General features: G+C 34.8%; 3 protein-coding genes across 10 annotated transcripts in view; 1 reads left to right on the top strand and 2 right to left on the bottom strand.

Moving 5' to 3' along the window:
• Window positions 1-1,309, bottom strand: part of LOC132727404 (tRNA pseudouridine synthase Pus10-like) — a 33,922-nt gene extending 32,613 nt beyond the window's left edge. The window contains exon 1 of the mRNA XM_060712873.1: window positions 1,200-1,309. The gene's annotated coding sequence lies outside the window, so the exon portion shown is untranslated. The remainder of the gene's footprint in view (window positions 1-1,199) is intronic.
• Window positions 1,280-8,074, top strand: LOC132727405 (beta-1,4-glucuronyltransferase 1-like). The gene is made up of 3 exons (XM_060712874.1): window positions 1,280-1,353; window positions 4,124-5,279; window positions 5,887-8,074. Exons 2-3 carry the CDS (start codon window positions 4,170-4,172, stop codon window positions 6,076-6,078), a joined length of 1,302 nt encoding a protein of 433 aa, XP_060568857.1. The 5' UTR covers window positions 1,280-1,353; window positions 4,124-4,169; the 3' UTR covers window positions 6,079-8,074.
• Window positions 8,075-13,000: 4,926 nt separating this feature from the next.
• The window catches only part of LOC132727398 (serine-rich adhesin for platelets-like), a 71,370-nt gene continuing 66,125 nt past the window's right edge, over window positions 13,001-18,245 (bottom strand). For all 8 annotated transcript variants that reach the window (XM_060712864.1, XM_060712867.1, XM_060712868.1 and 5 more), the window contains 2 exons: window positions 18,095-18,160; window positions 13,001-17,272 (listed from right to left, as the gene is read on the bottom strand). In XM_060712864.1, coding sequence (XP_060568847.1) covers window positions 14,111-17,272; window positions 18,095-18,160 — 3,228 coding nt within the window. In that variant the 3' untranslated portion in view covers window positions 13,001-14,110. The remainder of the gene's footprint in view (window positions 17,273-18,094; window positions 18,161-18,245) is intronic.

Genomic DNA, 18,245 nt, shown 5'->3' with positions numbered 1-18,245 from the left:
AAAAGTAAATCGAGCTCGCTTTGAGGCTTTGCCTTTTTCATATTAATTTTTACTGAAGCTTTGCATTTCAAAGAAATACTCACCCCTGAAACATCAAAAGTGTGGCATGGGGCCATTCTGAAGTGTCAGTTTCATAAGGGGAAGTCAATGGCCGTGACTGCAAAACGGGCCCGGACTTTGCAGGGATTTTTTTTGCCTTATTTTATAGCCGATATTCGGTCATATTCCCAATCGAAAATAGTATATTATTTTCCCAATCCACAGGAAAAAATTCCCAATTGAAAGTTACAAAATAAAAATATTTAATAACAAATTCTAAAATCTTAGAAAATAAGGACTTCTTCACTGTTATGGTGTTTAATAGTTTGAAGATGCCTTCCTAGACAGTTATTCTTTGCATTCATTTAATCACTGCAAAATTTAAGTCATGCAATTTTTCCCAAATTTTAACAAAACATCGCTGAAATTCCAATTTCCATGGGTATGGGTCATGTTCCCAAAATCCTGGAAAAAAAACCTGCTTTGGCTTGCCCGGTTATAGACATTATAACATATGTTATAATATTTAAAAGAAAATCAAATTAAAAACAAGTAAAGAACATATAGAATTGTATACCTATCAATGAAATTTACAGTGTCAGTTTAAGTCAGGGTATTTTGTTAACTAATAATCGCAACTTTTCAAATTAATAATATGGGGAAGTCAAAGGCAAGGTCCGCGAAACGGGCCCGGGCTTTGGCTTGCCCGGCTATAGACTACATGTGTATATTTAAAAGAAAATCAAATTAACTTTTTTTTTTAACCAACTTCCCCGTTCATAGGCTTTGCCTTATTTCATATTAAATCGTTGAGTATTCCAAGTGAAACGGAAAGGCTACATGTTCAAATATCAAGTGATAAATTTAAAACGGAAAAATGAACCATTTTTTTATCCAACTTCCCTGTTCATAGGCTTTGCCTTATTTCATATTATTTTCTTAAACAGCTTCAATTGTGTCAGTATTGAGATATATCAGAGATATACTTTACAACGGTGAAGCTGTTGCATTCATATGTCGCGAAAATATATTACACTTAAGTTTATGAGCTTGAAAAGATTTAATTTATATGTGACAATGACGCATTAACTATGCTTGATATGGAGATATATTAGAAAAGTAAAAATATTACAAAATTTACATTATTCAAAAACATTTACCTCTCAAATATTTATTGTGTTCGTTCTATTTCTCGAATTAGAGTTATCCCCCTTCTGACAAACGGTGTTGATGTAAGAATCGCCCCGTCTAAATGTTCTTTTAGCAATATTCTGCAGCTGATTCTTCAGATCCTTCTGTCTCTTGACATGACAGGTAATGATTGTTTACATTTCCTTTTGCCAGTTATCAGTTTACTTACTTTTTGTCTGTTCAGAAATATTTGATATTTGTTAAACATTTTGGCTCTCGATAATTTAATTTTATCACAAAGCAACATTTTATTTTGAGGACAATCTCAACTATTGCAGGAACAGGCCTTGCATCCTGTTTGGTCTGACGGTCAGTCGGTCACTAGTCCAATTAGACTTGTCAAAGAGACATCAAGATAATTTTCTTTTTCCAAAGGGTTTGACAGTATAAAAAAAAGTTAGTAAAATGGGACAAACCGTTCACGCCAAATTAACCAGGCTAGACGGTCACATGGCATAATATGCGGTGTTGTACTGCATGTTTTTTAGTGCCAAAAGTTGAAAACAAATTAATTCATCTCTGAATCAGTAGTGCGGGGACAGACAGTATTTATCACTTTATTGACAGTCTACTGTAGATGAAATGACAATCTTTATATTAAGGCTGTGTGACTTTTCAAAACATTAAAATCTATTCCATATATAAATTCAAAAGCAGAACCAAAGTGGAATCGAATATTTAAATGAATGCTCTAATGAATTCATATAATAAATTGACAGGTCAATAAAGTCAGACTATAACAGTTAGATTTTACAGATTTTGAAATCAACTGATTTGTTTTGAGTATTTATTAACTCTTTAGCAATAAATGGGTGAACTACATGTAATTCCAATATTTAACTAAAACCCCTGTCACACTTGGGCTGCGTTCAAAGAAAATTTAGAACACTAAGGTGAGCGCAGTAAGAACGCAAGCATCGCAGTGGCATCGCATAGAATGCCGACCTACGGCGCGCATTTTGAGCATCCTCAAAACAAACGCCGTCACTTGCATTTTGATAAGAGCGCAGAAGGATTGCAGTAAGGACCCTGTTGCAACTCTGTAGTATCTCCTACAAAGCTACAGGAGCGCTGTGAAAGCGCACAAGGGTTGCTTGTACGAAGATTGTGCAGTGTCTCTACTGCACTTTTACTGCGTGTGTATGGCGCTTTTACTGAGCTTTACGATTTCAGTGCAATGTAAGCACAGTGGAAGCACAAAGAACGCAGTAGAAGCGCAATCCAAACGCAGACAATCTCCAATAAGAATGTGCTATGAAAGCATTACAACACCATAGAAGCTCCGTAGCAACATTATGATCGCTGTGAAGACGCCTTGAAGTCTCTATGTCATAAAAAAAATCACATTTTTCTTACAATCTCGCAGCGCTTTGCTTACTTTAACAACACCATGACAGTCTAGTGTGACAGGGCCTTAAATCAGTGGACAAAGTATACCTTCTATTCATGAATGCATTAAACTTTATAACATTAACTTTTACTTGTCAGAAATGTGTTTATTCTTCACAATAGTGTAGAATATAAAAAATTCTTTCTCAACATGTAAAATGGTACTTGAAAAGTAATCAAAATTTAATCAATAATTACCCTGTTTTTTGATCGTTTATCATTCAGTTACAATTAAAGTATTTGAAATTTGACTCAATTACTAAGTATTTCCAATTATTTGACATTAGATAACTATTTGTTAATTACTTAATTCAATTACCCAGTCCATGGACAGTAAACAGTAAAAACTCTGCTTTTATTCTCCCCGCACTTTAGGGGACTCTGGTCACAACTGACTGCTTTGTATGATACTTGCATTTTTGCAAAAGTGACAAGTAGGACTAGCCACATTGAATAAGAAACTGTGCCTTTACTTTTTGTAAAGTGTTGCATGGTACCAGTAATAAGTTATGGACTTGATGAGCTGTCGCAAATTACTTGAACAATATTGACTTGCAAATCCTTGGGATCATTATTGTTAATGCAAGCATAAACGATTATTAGATATGAATTCCTGAAAAAACATTTTCAGGTAAATGAATTATTTTTTCTCGTTTTGTTCCATTTCACAAAGTACCAATACCTGTGTGGGTATTGGTAATTTGCATAACGGAACGAAACAAGGCGAATTTAATTTCACTATTAACATGCTGCCTGAGATGCATCATTTGACAGCTTATGTTTAGTACTGTTTACAAGACTTTATATATATCTGGACCAGTAAATAATATAAGGTTGCTCTCTGGTTCATATACATGGACAAAATAATTAATGTGATCGTAAACAGATGTATTCAGTGTTATGCTTTTAACTACAAATAAAAGATAGTGTTTTATTCCTTTTCACCAATATATCTTACTCTTTAAATTTTTGTTTTGTTCTGTTTCGCAAAATACCAGTGCCCATGTGGGTAATGGTACTTTGCGTAACGTAACGGAACAAGACTAAAATTTAATGTTTTGTGTATTTTGAGTTTCATTGGACATTATACATCATACGACTATGATTATACAGAGTTTATATTGTTTACTATTACGATTATATCGAGTTTCCAAATTTAAACTTGAATTCTTAATTTCCCCTGTAAAGTGCCCCTAGTTCTGTTCCGTTTCGCAAAGTACTAATAACCAATAGAATGTATTTTATCTAAAAAAAAATGCTAAGCACATCCTTTCAAAAGGAAGTTAATACATGTTAAAATAGAAAACATAATTGTGCAGAGTAAATGAGTCAATAGCATATATGAGATGTTTACAAAAAATACTTCTAATTTTAGTTTTTGATGCATGAATTTATAAATTATTTAATGTGAGCAAATAAATGAAGTTTTTGATAATTAAGATATATGAGCTTATGAAGTATAGGTTAACTGTGTTATAAGATATTAGTAATTTTATATTTGCAGGAAGCATCAGTAGTGGCAACAATATAGAACATGAGGAACATTAAGAATGGGTTTAGAGGCTATGATCTGGAGTCACTATGGAAAAGCTGTTTTGTTGCTTCTTGTAATAGTTGTTATTTTACAAGCTTATCATATGTCGAAACTTATGAAATATCATGACAGGAAAAAGGCTGAGTTTAATGCTGTGGATAATTTTCATGAGGAAAAGAAAAGTGATAAAAAAGTAGAGAAGAATTTAAGAGCAGCTCACAGCATTAAACAAAATAATTTGCTGAAGTACATTGAAAAACTGGAAAATCCTCATGTGATGGACTCAAGTGGAACGTATATGATAATTCCTGATATTTTATCAACTGTGACTGAAGAAAGTAATGAGACTTTGTCTATATGTACACAGACAACTGCTAATAATTTACATTATTTGAAAGATGTGACAGAAACTTGGCATGGGCCAGTGTCAGTGACAGTTTTTACACACAGTTATGATGCAGTATTCGCGCTGTACTCTGTTGTATATATGCACAATTGTTTGGAGAAAGTACAAACTATGGTGAGATTTCACATAGCATTTCCTATATCAAACCCTCCTGTTAATTTAAAAACAATCACAAATATGGAAATGCACTGTGATAACTTTGAAAGTTTTACTTACGGGAATAAAAATAACTACGAGAATGAGATTCCATATCCACATAATGTATTACGTAACATCGCTGTGACTTATTCAATCACTCCATATATATTAATAATAGACATAGATATGATTCCATCCAAAGATTTAAATGCTCATTTCTCCCAGTTTTCAAACCGGAAGCAAAGTTCAGTAACAAAAGAAGATAAAAATATGGAGGAAAAGTTAGTGTATGTTGTACCAGCATTTGAATCAAAGTCTAGCAGTAGAGTATATGATAAACAGTTTCTTATAAACGAATGGGACTTGCAAAATGTGCGTTCATTTTATCAGAATGTTTGTTGGAAGTGTCAGAAAGTGACAGACTATGACAGATGGCGGGGGTTACCTAGCTTGCCTTTCTTTGATGTCGGATATGTATTGGAATGGGAGGATCCGTGGGAACCATTCTATATTGCCAGGAAGCAGAATTTACCGTTGTATGATGGGAGATTTAAACAGTATGGATTTAACAGAATCAGTCAGGTATTCTTTTATCAATTAGTATACAAAATATCATCTGTTCAGGGAGGATATCTTTACAGACTTCAAAGGCCATTAGTTTAGTTTATACTAATTTATTTTTGTTTCTTTGTGTTGGAAGCTATAAGCTTATTGAAACACTCTCGAATCCGTTCTTTGAACCAACCTGGTCCAGTACTAAGCAATGAGTGTAAAGTTTTTTGGTTACAGATACAACGGCTTGCCCCCGACGGGATTTGGACCCATACAGCTAGCGATCATTAGATTACTAATCTGACATGTCTATGTTATTAAATATACATAAGTGTTATGGGTAAACAGATTAAAAATTTCCAGGAACAAACTATTTCGCTGATAAATTAAGAATGCATGAAATCATTGCCAAACCTACTAAAAAAGTAGGTTTGGCAATGATTTCATGCATTCTTAATTTGCTCTCAATAAGGTACACAGACAAAGTTCTGTCTTTTTAGATATTCTGTAATTATTTTAATCACAATATAAACAATGGTTTTACAATCCACAGACAGCAGATATCTAGCTTTATACACTTTAAATGAAATAAGCTCTTTATTTTGACAGATTCATGAAGAGAATGATTACATTTCAGATTTGTGAGCTCCATATAGCTGGGTACCAGTTTGCTGTTTTAAATAATGCATTTTTAGTGCACAGAGGATTTAAGGAACCAGGAAAATTTCACTCCAAGAAAGATGAAGAGAATGACAAGAATAGGGAATTATTCAGACTTTTTAAGGAAGAATTAAAGGAACGTTATCCTTCATTAAATAGGCAGTGTTGAACAGTAAAAAGTATTTTGTAAAAGAAAAATGCTGTGATTAAGAATTACCTATAAGCATTGTGCATGTATGGGACTCATTAAGCCAGTAAATAGGATGTAGGATTACTACACATTGGCAAAAGGAGTCAATGCAAGTGATTACTTCACTACATATTGGCTAAGGAAGTGCAACTACATTATAACATTAATACATAATGGCTAAGGGAGTGAGGCCACATGATTAATACTTTACTACATATTGGCTAAGGGAGTGAGGCCACATGATTAATACTTTACTACATATTGGCTAAGGGAGTGAGGCCATATGATTAATACTTTACTACATATTGGCTAAGGGAGTGAGGCCACATTATAACATTGATACATATTGGCTAAGGAAGTGAGGCCATACGATTAATACTTCACTACATATTGGCGAAGGGAGTGAGGCCACATGATTAATACTTCACTACATATTGGCTAAGGGAGTGAGGCCACATTATAACATTGATACATATTGGCTAAGGGAGTGAGGCCATACGATTTATACTTTACTACATATCGGCTAAGGAAGTGAGGCTACATGATTAATACTTTGCTACATATTGGCTAAGGAAATGGGGTCACATGATTAATACTTTACTACATATTGGCTAAGGGAGTGAGGCCATATGATTAATATTTCTCTACATATTGGCTAAGGGAGTGTGGCCACATGATTAATACTTTACTACATATTGGCTAAGGGAGTGAGTACTTTACTAGATATTGGCTAAGAGAGTGAGGCCATATGATTAATACTTTACTACATATTGGCTAAGGAAGTGAGGCCACATGATGAATACTTTACTACATATTGGCTAAGGGAGTGAGGCCACATGATTAATAATTTACTACATATTTGCTAAGGGAGTGAGGCCTCATGATTAATAATTTACTACATATTGGCTAAGGGAGTGAGGCCTCATGATTAATAATTTACTACATATTGGCTAAGGGAGTGAGGCCACATGATTTTTTTTCACTATATATCGGTTAAGGGAGTAACTAAAACTTAATTCCTGAAGGTATAAACATGTGTTAAAATTTAATTTCGTAGTAGTTAGGTGAAGGCTAGTTGGTTGTAAAAATATTAAAGTAGGGAAATATTGTGATTCTTTAGTTATTTCTGAGTTTAGTTAGTACAATTTTAACATATTTAAGTGTGATTGCGAAACAAGCTCTTCCATATTTAACTGATCACATCATAATTTGCTATGAGGTCAGGGGGTTGTGATATATTTTGTACACTAAAATATTACAGAGGGTAAATAAGATTTTTTTTACAATTCTTTTTGCGGCCATGTATTTTGGTTTGGGATTTTTACTACTAGATATGTGTGGATCAAAATTGGATACACATTTGTGCAGTAAAATGTAAATGTCAACATGTCAGCTTGTTGTTATTTAATTATCTGTTAACAGATAATTGAAGGTTTGGGGAAACATTATGGATAATCACAAAGTCTGAAAGAGGCGAGAGACATGCATCATACATGTCATATGTGGAGGATTAGGCATTTGATTTTTTTTTTTAAATCTAATCGATAGTAAAAAGTTATTTTGGAAATACATGTACCTTAATTACTAAGAAAGAAATTCAGAAAAACACTACTTAATCTGGTACTAATTTAACCATTTTGAAGTTCACTATAGCTAAAAAGTCACATCATGGATTCCGCATCCTTTTTAACATGAAACTTATCAAAGAATATCTCTTATTCCACTCTCTAGAACTGAGAATAAATAGTTATTTATACTAGCACTGTGCTGTTTACTCCTTGGTGCTGTCCATATCTCTTCATGACCAGGTATGTTAGTCTAAGAATGAACTCTGTTATGTAATATGACTGGCTGACTGATTCAAAATTTCTGTTTTACTTGTATAATATTAAAATCACATTTTAGTGCTTGAAGCATAGAATTGTCATATAGTAATATTTATGCCTGTACGGGGTTTAGATAATTGTCTAAATGAAGATATTATGATATCTCATGGTTTAAAACAATGTCTGAGTCAATTAGATCTATGTTATACATTAGTGATTAACTGATTATATACTATTGTGCCAAACTGTGATAACTATATAAAAGATTATTTATTTACATGTAAAGGCATGGCATATTATTTTAATATTACATTAAAAGATTGAAAGAGCTCTTGCCTTTAAGACTTTTATTAACTGACCCCATCAAATCGGTCTATAATTTCTGATTTCCATTTCTGAATACTGCCATAAATCACTTGAATAAATTTTAAATTTGTCAGCTTTCTACTGGGGTATTTTCCCCACTGAGGGGTTTCCTTAAAGGGTTGAAACATCAGAATTTAAACCATCGTTTATTCCTGCGTGATTGTTAGAGGCGACTAAATTGGTTCAAACTACTGGAGTCTATGCATCTTTAAGCTCCTTGCTTTAAGTTTGTAACGCCCGAATTTGGCCAAAATCATTTCCTGTTTCAACACCATATAACCTCAATTGTGTTGGTTACAAAACGAGCTGGTATATTAAAAGGGTGTAATTCTGAAAGCTATAGTTTTTGAGTTATGTCCCTTTTGAACTTCTTGGCAAAAGTGGTTATTTTAACAGACAAACCAACACTGCATGCAGTGTTCTTGTTGGAACTGTTCATTATCAATTTTGGGTAATCAAGATGAAAAGTTTAAGTTGGTCAGTCAACAATATAGACCTTGATCAGAAGGCATGGATCTGCAGTCTGGTTTGGCTCTAAGCTAATGCTAATTTTTTTGGTTTATACAGAATTTATTTTAGTTTGTGTTACTCAGGAAGCTAAAAGCTTATAGACAAATTTTTGAATCCGTTCCTGGAACCAACTAGTACTGAGCAATGAGTGTAAAGGAAACAATGGCTTGTCCCTGGCGGGGTTTGAACTTGTGCAACTATTGACCATTAGATAGCCTGAGACTAGTATAGTCTGACACATTAACCACTTGGCCATGCAGCCACCTGATTATTTTACAAGCAGATTAAGGGTGATCTCTTTGTTTGTTACTGGAGATGACGACTAGCCTATGTCACCAATATTTATGATGTACAGTACATTACAATGTGTATGGAAAAGTTATAATCTTATTGTACTATTTGCTGCTTTACAGTTCTTCATACATGTATTTTGTTATTGAAATCCCTCTCATAATTCAAATTGAAATTAAGGAAAGGTCATGTTATCATTTCATTTGGTTAATATAAAAAAAAAACAATGATCAAACATTTATTTTTCTGAAGAAGACTAAAAATTATGTTTGTTACTGAACAGATTATATTTGGTTTATATGCCAATTTAACACATTTCTGGTCATCTCGGCAGTCAGTCCACCAAGTAGTAATTACAAATTTTTCGCAGCAGTGACAAATGACAAATCCCACATCATCACATGATTTTTAGATCAATGGTGAGAGAGAAAATTGAGCCGCGTCACGACAAAACCAACATAATGGTTTTGCGACCAGCATGGATCCAGACCAGCCTGCGCATCCGCGCAGTCTGATCAGGATCCATGCTGTTCGCTATCAGTTTCTCTACTTGTTATAGAATTGGTAAGCGAACAGCATGGATCCTGATCAGACTGCGCGGATGCGCAGGCTGGTCTGGATCCATGCTGGTCGCAAACGCATAATGTTGGTTTTGTCGTGACATGGCTCAAATGATCATTTGACTCAATGCAAGATCAGTTGTCACAGAAAAGTTTCACCTTGCATGGTCTTGCCATAATCATAATGAAAACTTTCCAGCTTTCACTAGTGAAGAACAACCCTGCCAGTCAACTTGTGCATAAACTAGACACATTAGGCAATTAATATATCTGGCACCAAATTCCACAAACTAGCTCCGGTAAATCCAATGTGACTTTTTGCCTAATCCAGAGTGAAAACTACCAACACCCCCACAAGCTAGATTGATAGCTACCTCACATGAAACAATTGAGGGTCTTTGGTAAGATTCTTACCCACAGCTTTATAGTGTAATAAATGTATATAATTATGATGAATATTAATGAAAATAAACACAAAATGTCATGCTTCCATTTTTTTATATCGCAAAATTCATACCATATAGTTCAACAAATGTTAAACACAAACAATAAGAAATTATTCAATTATTTTGATAAATATTGCTTTAACCCATTACTTCATGAGCATTTTGTGAAAAATGGCTGTTTTCATTGAAAAGTCTCCCGTTACAAGTTCAAATTGCTATAATACTATAAAAACTGCTTCAACACTAATCAAACTTGGCACAAATGTTGACTGGACCATTGCCCTTGCAACAACATGCTCAGGCTTAAATTTTCTGTTACCATGGCAACGAGGGGACATCTCAAAATTGCCAAAAATCACTATTTTGCGTTGATTTTTTCCATCATAATTGATTTCAAAGGGCTGCAACTTCTCAATGGATTGAAATAGAGTCAAATGCTTTTCAGCGTTGGTTACACGTTACCTTATGATCTCTCTGAGGTCATTTATAGCCTCTCACAAGTCCAAAATTTTCTTGGCGATGAGGGGGACTCCGCCCCCCTTCAAACCCCCCAAACAGAAGGGGGCACATCCCCCTTCTGGCAACCCCCTGATGTATCTTTTGGTTGGGGGAACGCGCCGAAAAAGTGGTCACTTTTTTTAACAACATTTCTCAAACAAAAACAAGTGTTGGGGGCCTAAATAAGGCATTTTTTCACCATTTGAGACAACAAAAAGGGTGGGGGGGGGGGTGAAAAAGGCGTTAAAAGGCGTGTATATGAAGTAATGGGTTAAAAGATGGTTTATAAAATACATGTACATACATCTATCTATGACAATGAATTTTGTGGTGTAATTTTAAGGAAATCCAGCTCCCCATATTAAAAAAAAAGTTAAAATGAAATTATACAGTATTCCATTATGTAAACGTTGTCTTTTTGGTTTTGCAAGGATTTAAGTTAAAATGTACTTAATAGAAGAACTTTTATTCAATTCATGTTTCAAAGTGGTAAATTTCGCAATAGATGCTCTTAAGCCTTTTACAGTATGAATTATTTCAATTCCATAATATTTTGTCTACTGTTTTGACGAACAACAGAATAATAATTATTACAAAATTTTCTTTGAATTTAAAGGAAATGAAAATGTCTTATTTCCATGTAATGAAAAGGAATTACATGTACACATGGAACAAAATTCTGTTCGATAAATTTTGTAGATAAAAAAGCAACAGTAAGTTTCCATATTAAAAAGAGCAAATTTACAACAAATTACGAAAGCTATGCCTAATTGTGATAAAACAAACAAAAGTAATATTACAGTAAATAAATGTTTTCATGTTATTTAAAATATAGAAAAAAGGTAAAATTGAAATCTATGGCAAAAAAATAAAAAATTTTTTTAAATAAACCAAAAATGAGAAAATTGAGAAAAGCCTTTTAAGCCTCTATCACATAAGCCGCATAAAAAAATTTGGGTCCTACGCTTTGTATAGAAATCTGTGCTATAGAAAGTCACAGGCAATTTGGCAGTCTATCTAGAGGGATTAGTAGATCTGTCATGTGACAGCATTTGATTACGGTCGACAGTAGCTGCACGATGCTCGTGCAGCAACCCTGCAGTCCTCGCAAGACAAACGCAAAACATTTTTATTTGAGACCTTCTAGAAATCGTCTTCTGTACTATTATCATACGACAGACTCGAGACGTCCAAAATCTGTCCAAAAAATCGCAAAAATAATGTGCATGTTGAGAAATCAGTCTGTGACATTGCGGTTACCTTGCGACCTTAACAATTTGAACGACTGTCTTGCGACTTCCACATGAAACACAGCAATTTTAGTGAAATGTGTTTGAGCGACTGCCGTAAGGCTGAAGTGATAGAGGCTTTAATCAATTCAAAAAGACATATTTTTTTTAATAATGATCATCCAACTGTTATGTTGCAATTTAAAAATATCAATTTTTAGAAAATCTATCTTACTTTCTTTGAGTTCATATCTTTCATTTTACAGTTCATCCCCTTTTCTCACGAAAAAAAGTAACAAAAATATAAAATAAACAAGAGGGCCATGATGGCCCTAGCTCGCTCACCTGACTTATCAAACTCATCCAAACAATTACCTAGACAAGCATTCTGACCAAGTCTCATGACAGGTGAGTCAAAAATGTGACCACTACAGTGTTAACAAGGATTATCCATATTTGAGCAGTGCGACCTAGTTTTTTACCCAGGTGACACATATTCAAACTTGACCTAGAAATCATCAAAACAAACTTTCAGACCAATTTCCAGGATACTTGGATCAAAACAGTAGCAACTAGAGTGTTAACAAGATTTTTCTATTTTTAGCTCCGGTGACTTAGTTTCACATGCGATTTCGAACTCATCCAAGCAATTACCTAGACAAGCATCCTGACCAAGTTTGATGATAATTGAGTCGAAAATGTGACCACTAGAATGTTAACAAGGTTTTTCCATATTTGGGCGGTGTGACCTAGTTTTTCATCCAAGATGACCCATGTTCGATCTTGACTTAGAAATCATCAAAACAAACTTTCAGACCAATTAACAGAATATTTGGATCACAACAGTAGCCACTAGAGTGTTAACAAGATTTTTCTATTTTTAGCTCCTGTGACCTAGTTTTTCATCCGAGATGTCCCATGTTCGATTTATTCCCAGCAATGACCTAGACAAGTTTCCTGACCAAGTTTGATGACAATTGAGTCAAAATTGTGACCACTAGAGTGTTAACAAGGTTTTTCTATTTTTAGCTCCTGTGACCTAGTTTTTCATCCGAGATGACCCATGTTCGAACTCATCCGAGCTATCACCTAGACAAGCATCTTGATCAAGTTTGATGATGATTGATGCAAAAATGTGACCGCTAGAGTGTTAACAAGGTTTTTCTATTTTTAGCTCCGGTGACCTACTTTTTCATCCGAGATGACCCATGTTCAAACTCATCCGAGCTATCACCTAGACAAACATCCTGACCAAGTTTGATGATGATTGAGGCAAAATTGTGACCTCTAGAGTGTTAACATGGTTTTTCTATTTTTAGCTCCGGTGACCTAGTTTTTCATCCGAGATGACCCATGTTCGAACTCATCCGAGCTTTCACCTAGACAAGCATCTTGACCAAGTTTGATGATGACTGATGCAAAAATGTGACCGCTAGAGTGTTAACAAGGTTTTTCTATTTTTAGCTCCGGTGACCTACTTTTTCATCCGAGATGACCCATGTTCGAACTCATTCGAGCTATCAACTAGATAAGCATCCTGACCAAGTTTGATGATGATTGATGCAAAAATGTGACCGCTAGAGTGTTAACAAGGTTTTTCTATTTTTAGCTCCGGTGACCTACTTTTTCATCCGAGATGACCCATGTTCGAACTCATCCGAGCTATCACCTAGACAAACATCCTGACCAAGTTTGATGATGATTGAGGCAAAAATGTGACCGCTAGAGTGTTAACAACTAAATGTGAACGGACGGACGACGGACAATCATCGATCCTAAAAGCTCACCCTGAGCATGCTCAGGTGAGCTAAAAAATTAAATATTATATTGGTCTTAAGAAGAATGCATTTCTTATCAACTACTACCACTTTATACTAATGTAGCTTGAAATTTGAATTACATGCACTTTTTTAAAATACAAGTTTCCACTTTATTTTTAAAATCTATATTATGTTCATGTACACTTTTCTAACACTCAATAGTACTTTTTGAACTAGATATACATTTTTACATTTTCAGCACAATTCACCAGCACATCTTTAACAAAAATAAGAAACATATCAGATAAAAACATCAAGTAACATGTAATATATAATATATACACTCTAAAAAAATATTTCCAGATACACTATTTTGCTAAGAAATTTGTTTTAAAAAAAGAAGAAACATATTAAAACTAATCACAGTTGTTTTAAAACGTCACAAACACAAACATTGCACTTTCATGACATACCTCTGGTTTAATTAATAAATAAATTTTATAAAATATATCAAATATAAAAAAATCATTTTTCATCTTGGAACTTTTTAACAAGTTCTTTAACCCAGCCTTTCATTATAACTAAATTATCAACATCCATACTAAGAAGATCAAGCCTTCCGGTTGAAAATGCCGCTTTCATTCTCCCTCCGCCCCTAGAGCTTGACCCTGACCTACTTCTGAATGAGCAATCATCAAAAGTTTCCAGACCCGATTTTGTCGGAAATTTATTGACTATATACTCTTGTAGTGCAGATCCAGTGAGTTGCCTTTCCTCGCTAACTGCGCGGCTAGAAGAGCAGCTCTGGGTACGACTTGTTGCCGTACTCATACTGCGGCTGGTACTTGAACTTTTGTTACGATATTCGCTATGCGCTGTTAAACTCTCCATTCGCTGTTTGATTGTAGCACTCGGTTCCTTCTGACGAACCTTTACTGGTGGTGGCATTTTTTGTTTATTCTTTTCTTCCAATTGACTAATGTAACATTTAATATTTACAGTAGGAGTAGGTGGTAAAGGGTTTGTTTTTTTCTGTGTAACAGCCGGCGGAGAATCTATGTCATCACAATACACAGCAGAATCTCTAAATGCTTCATCGTTATTAAAAACTTCAGAAAATCTCCGTTCATAGAAGGTGCCTGTACCTGAAGATTCTTTTGAATCTTTATCTTGACCTGGTGACTCCCTACCCTCATGTGATTCCCCACGACGAGGTGAATCTTCTGTTGAACTAGAATCATTATCTGCACTTTGAATAGAAAATGCTGAATCAGACTGGGCCACATTTTTCAAGTTTGCTACAGGATGATAAAGTTTGGATTCAGACTGAGACTGCTGTTTTGATTTGGCAGACTGAATTTGGTTTAACTTAAAACCAGTCAAACTTGCTGATGAAAATCTCCCATAATGCAATTGTTTACCTTCCTGTTTAGATTCAGTTGTTTCTGCATCCTGAGGTAAAGAAAAGGTCGCATAATCATCTAGATCGGTGTTTGCCATTCTCGAGCCAATAGCTTCACTACCTAGTTCTGATTCTTTAAGAAGGGATGGTAGATTTAGTTTCCCTGATCTATGTTGCCCTGGCTTGATTCGTAAACTGAGATTATTGTTTATCTTGTTTGGATGATCTTCAGGAGTAAATCTAGGTGAAGTTTCATTCAGTTTTGATATCTGCGATTGTGATATCACAGACTTCTTTCCAGTGAGCTTTGATGTAATGCTACTTATTTTATTCTTTATTGAATCAACTAAACCTTCTTCTTGTTCTTCTTTTTCTTTAAAGTCACTAGTGCTTTCATATGAAGATGCAGATCCTGTGGATAAGACTGAGTTTCGATTGTAATTTTTGTTTTCATTCTTTTTCTCGAAGTTTGGTATATTGGTTGGAAATTTACTATTAGAGGAACTTAGACTTCCACTTGATGAGGTTGATCGCTTCAAATAATGCTCCATCTCAGCAATGAGCTTTTCACTTTCTTTCATGCCATCACCTAGAATATCAGCAGATGCTGGTCGGTCTTCATGATGCTGCCTCTTTAACTTCGGAGAATAGTCTGACCCTGGTGATGAGAACGATCTAGAAACTTGTGCCCTTTCTCTTGGGAAGAATTTTTCTGATAAACCATTATCATCAAAAACCCCATCTTTCAATATATCTGGACTGCTGCATGTTTCACTGCTTGTGTTTGTTGCTGATAAAGAAATTGAGCTTTCGTTCATTCTAAAATCTGTTTCTTGACCAGAACTATGATTGCTGTAACTACTTGATGAAGTATTAATGGGTGTACTGTGTGAAGCTACAGCTGTCCGATGCTGAGGTGTTTTCATCATCTCTGCATCACTATATTTGGACAGTTGGGTTTGGTCCATTACACCTCTAGGTGGTGTGCAAAATTTATACTTTCTGCCGATTTCTTCACTTGCCAGACCCGAAACTGGCAAAGAGTTTCTGTTTGCATATACAATCCAGTCTAAACTATTGTTTGAGGCCATAGTGTCTTCTCCGTTAAAAGACTGGGTTCTTAAATGTCGTGGATTGTTATTATCTAAACTAAGTCTATCAATTTTTCTGTTTGTTTGTTTACTTGGTGACCTTTCAACTTTAGGAGATTTATTTCTCATTGCATCTAAAGTCAATTTTGTTTCTGTATAAGACCTCTGTTTGTTCCGTACCCATGGATCATCTTTTAAATGTGACAAATCTGACATAGATCCTTTGATGAACCTTTCTTGACCCCATTTATTCAACCTTGCTTGTGATTGTAGAACACTGGCGGAACTTTTTAAAGTGGAAGTGAAAGGCTTAGGCTGGGTTAAACTTAAAGGTTTTGGCACTTCTCCAGTTTTGTCACAAAGGTTTTCCTGAGATTTCCTGATATGTGAGAAAGTATCGTTAAAAGCATTAACATGTTTTTGGTCCTTTGTCAAACTCTGTAAATCGTTTTCTTTGTTTTTAGCTGGTGAAGACGAAATTTGATTTATTTTGTCTCTACTGCATGAAAAGTAAGGTTTAATATCAATTCTTTTGGCATGGTGTATGCTGGATCTTGGTAGATGATTCATTGTTGGACTATAGGCCGACCTCTCGGATGACAGTCTTGAAGTGCGAGGAGAACTCGATGGTATAGTGTTTAAAACAGGCATACTTGCATAGCGTGACCTCTTCGGTGAACTGAGATCATCAAGGTAGCTTCCATCAAAATTATGGCTTTCACCATTTGACGTCTTTTCACGGAAATATTGATCTGACTTATTTCCGCCACCATCTATGTCATCAATACTTTTCCTGACTGATGGTCTCATATTGTCTACAAGTTTCTGAATGTCTCCATTCAATTTAACATTTTCTTCTCCTTCATCTTGACTCTGAAGGATTCTGGCACCGTCTACCGAATCGAACCGAATTGGCGAAACTCGAGTCGCCAGTCGAAAACTGTTTGTTCGAAGAGCTGGTCCATCTGACTGAGACAGATTATCCATGGACATGGAATCCACATTGGATTTCTCTTTTAAATATGGCTCAGGTGATGGACTTTTTATAGAAGAGGTCTGGAAACTCCGACTTCGCTGAATAGAGACAGGACGTTTGGCAGCACGATTTGGAGACCAGTTCTCCTGGTTTTCTTCTTGTTTGGAGACTTTTGATCCTCTTGCAAGCCCTGATGGCGTTCTGTAACCATTGTTCTCCTGAAATATGTACAACAACCATGTTTCAATAATTCTTAGTTTTACTAAACTTTTTGACATTTTACATCAAAACTACACTGTTTAAATGCTAGTTATTGAGTGACTTTAAGATCTTACTACTGGAGAAAGACCCTAAGAGCTCCTCTTTACATTATTTAAGACTTATAGCCACCTACTTTATAACATTTTTATGTTTAACCTTTAACCTTTTTGAATTTCATAAAACAATCTGTTTAGATTCCATTTTTGTAAATGTCCATTATCAATATTACTTATATTAAGATGAAATTTTAAAATGTTAGTAGAACCAGCTCGGACTGCGCATATCGTCACCATTGTACAGTCACGGTTAACTCTTACATAATTTATTAGGAGTTAACCTGTTACTACACTAAGATGACAATATGTGCTGGCTACCTGTTGGCAAAGATAGGATCTTCAAGTTCCAGAAAGGTAATACTTATTTATAATCACCAAACCTTTCTTGATCATAAAGTAAATCAGAAGCATTTCCAATGGACCTTTCCGGTTTTTCGTAGCGGAACATTTAGCCACACCTTTTCCATTCATTGCTAGGTCAACTGCTCACAAACAGTATCACAAACATAAGCACATGTTCTTTTGTGCAAACCAGGTCAACCAGTGACTATGTATTATCTCAGTATAGCGATTGGATAACAAATTAGCCAATTTACATAAAACTGTAAACACAGAAAGGTCCATTTTCTGTTAAAGTGTTATTATAACTAACAAAATTAAAACCTGAGAAAATTTGAGATCAACTGAAATGATCACATCACTTATTGTATTCAGAATTCTTACTTGATATTTGTTCTTTGTATACATCAAACTTTCTAAAGGTTGTGGCTTCAAGATAGGTGATTCAGACTGAAAATTCAAAATATAGTATCTGTAAAATCTTTTCCTAAACCATAAAATACAAAATTAGCTTTTTAAACATGTATATGAACAA

This window comes from Ruditapes philippinarum, unplaced genomic scaffold, assembly GCF_026571515.1.
Source record: "Ruditapes philippinarum isolate M1 unplaced genomic scaffold, ASM2657151v2 ctg86_1_1_1_1, whole genome shotgun sequence".
Taxonomy (NCBI): Eukaryota; Metazoa; Mollusca; class Bivalvia; order Venerida; family Veneridae; genus Ruditapes; species Ruditapes philippinarum.
This window is presented reverse-complemented; position numbering and strand designations above follow the sequence as displayed.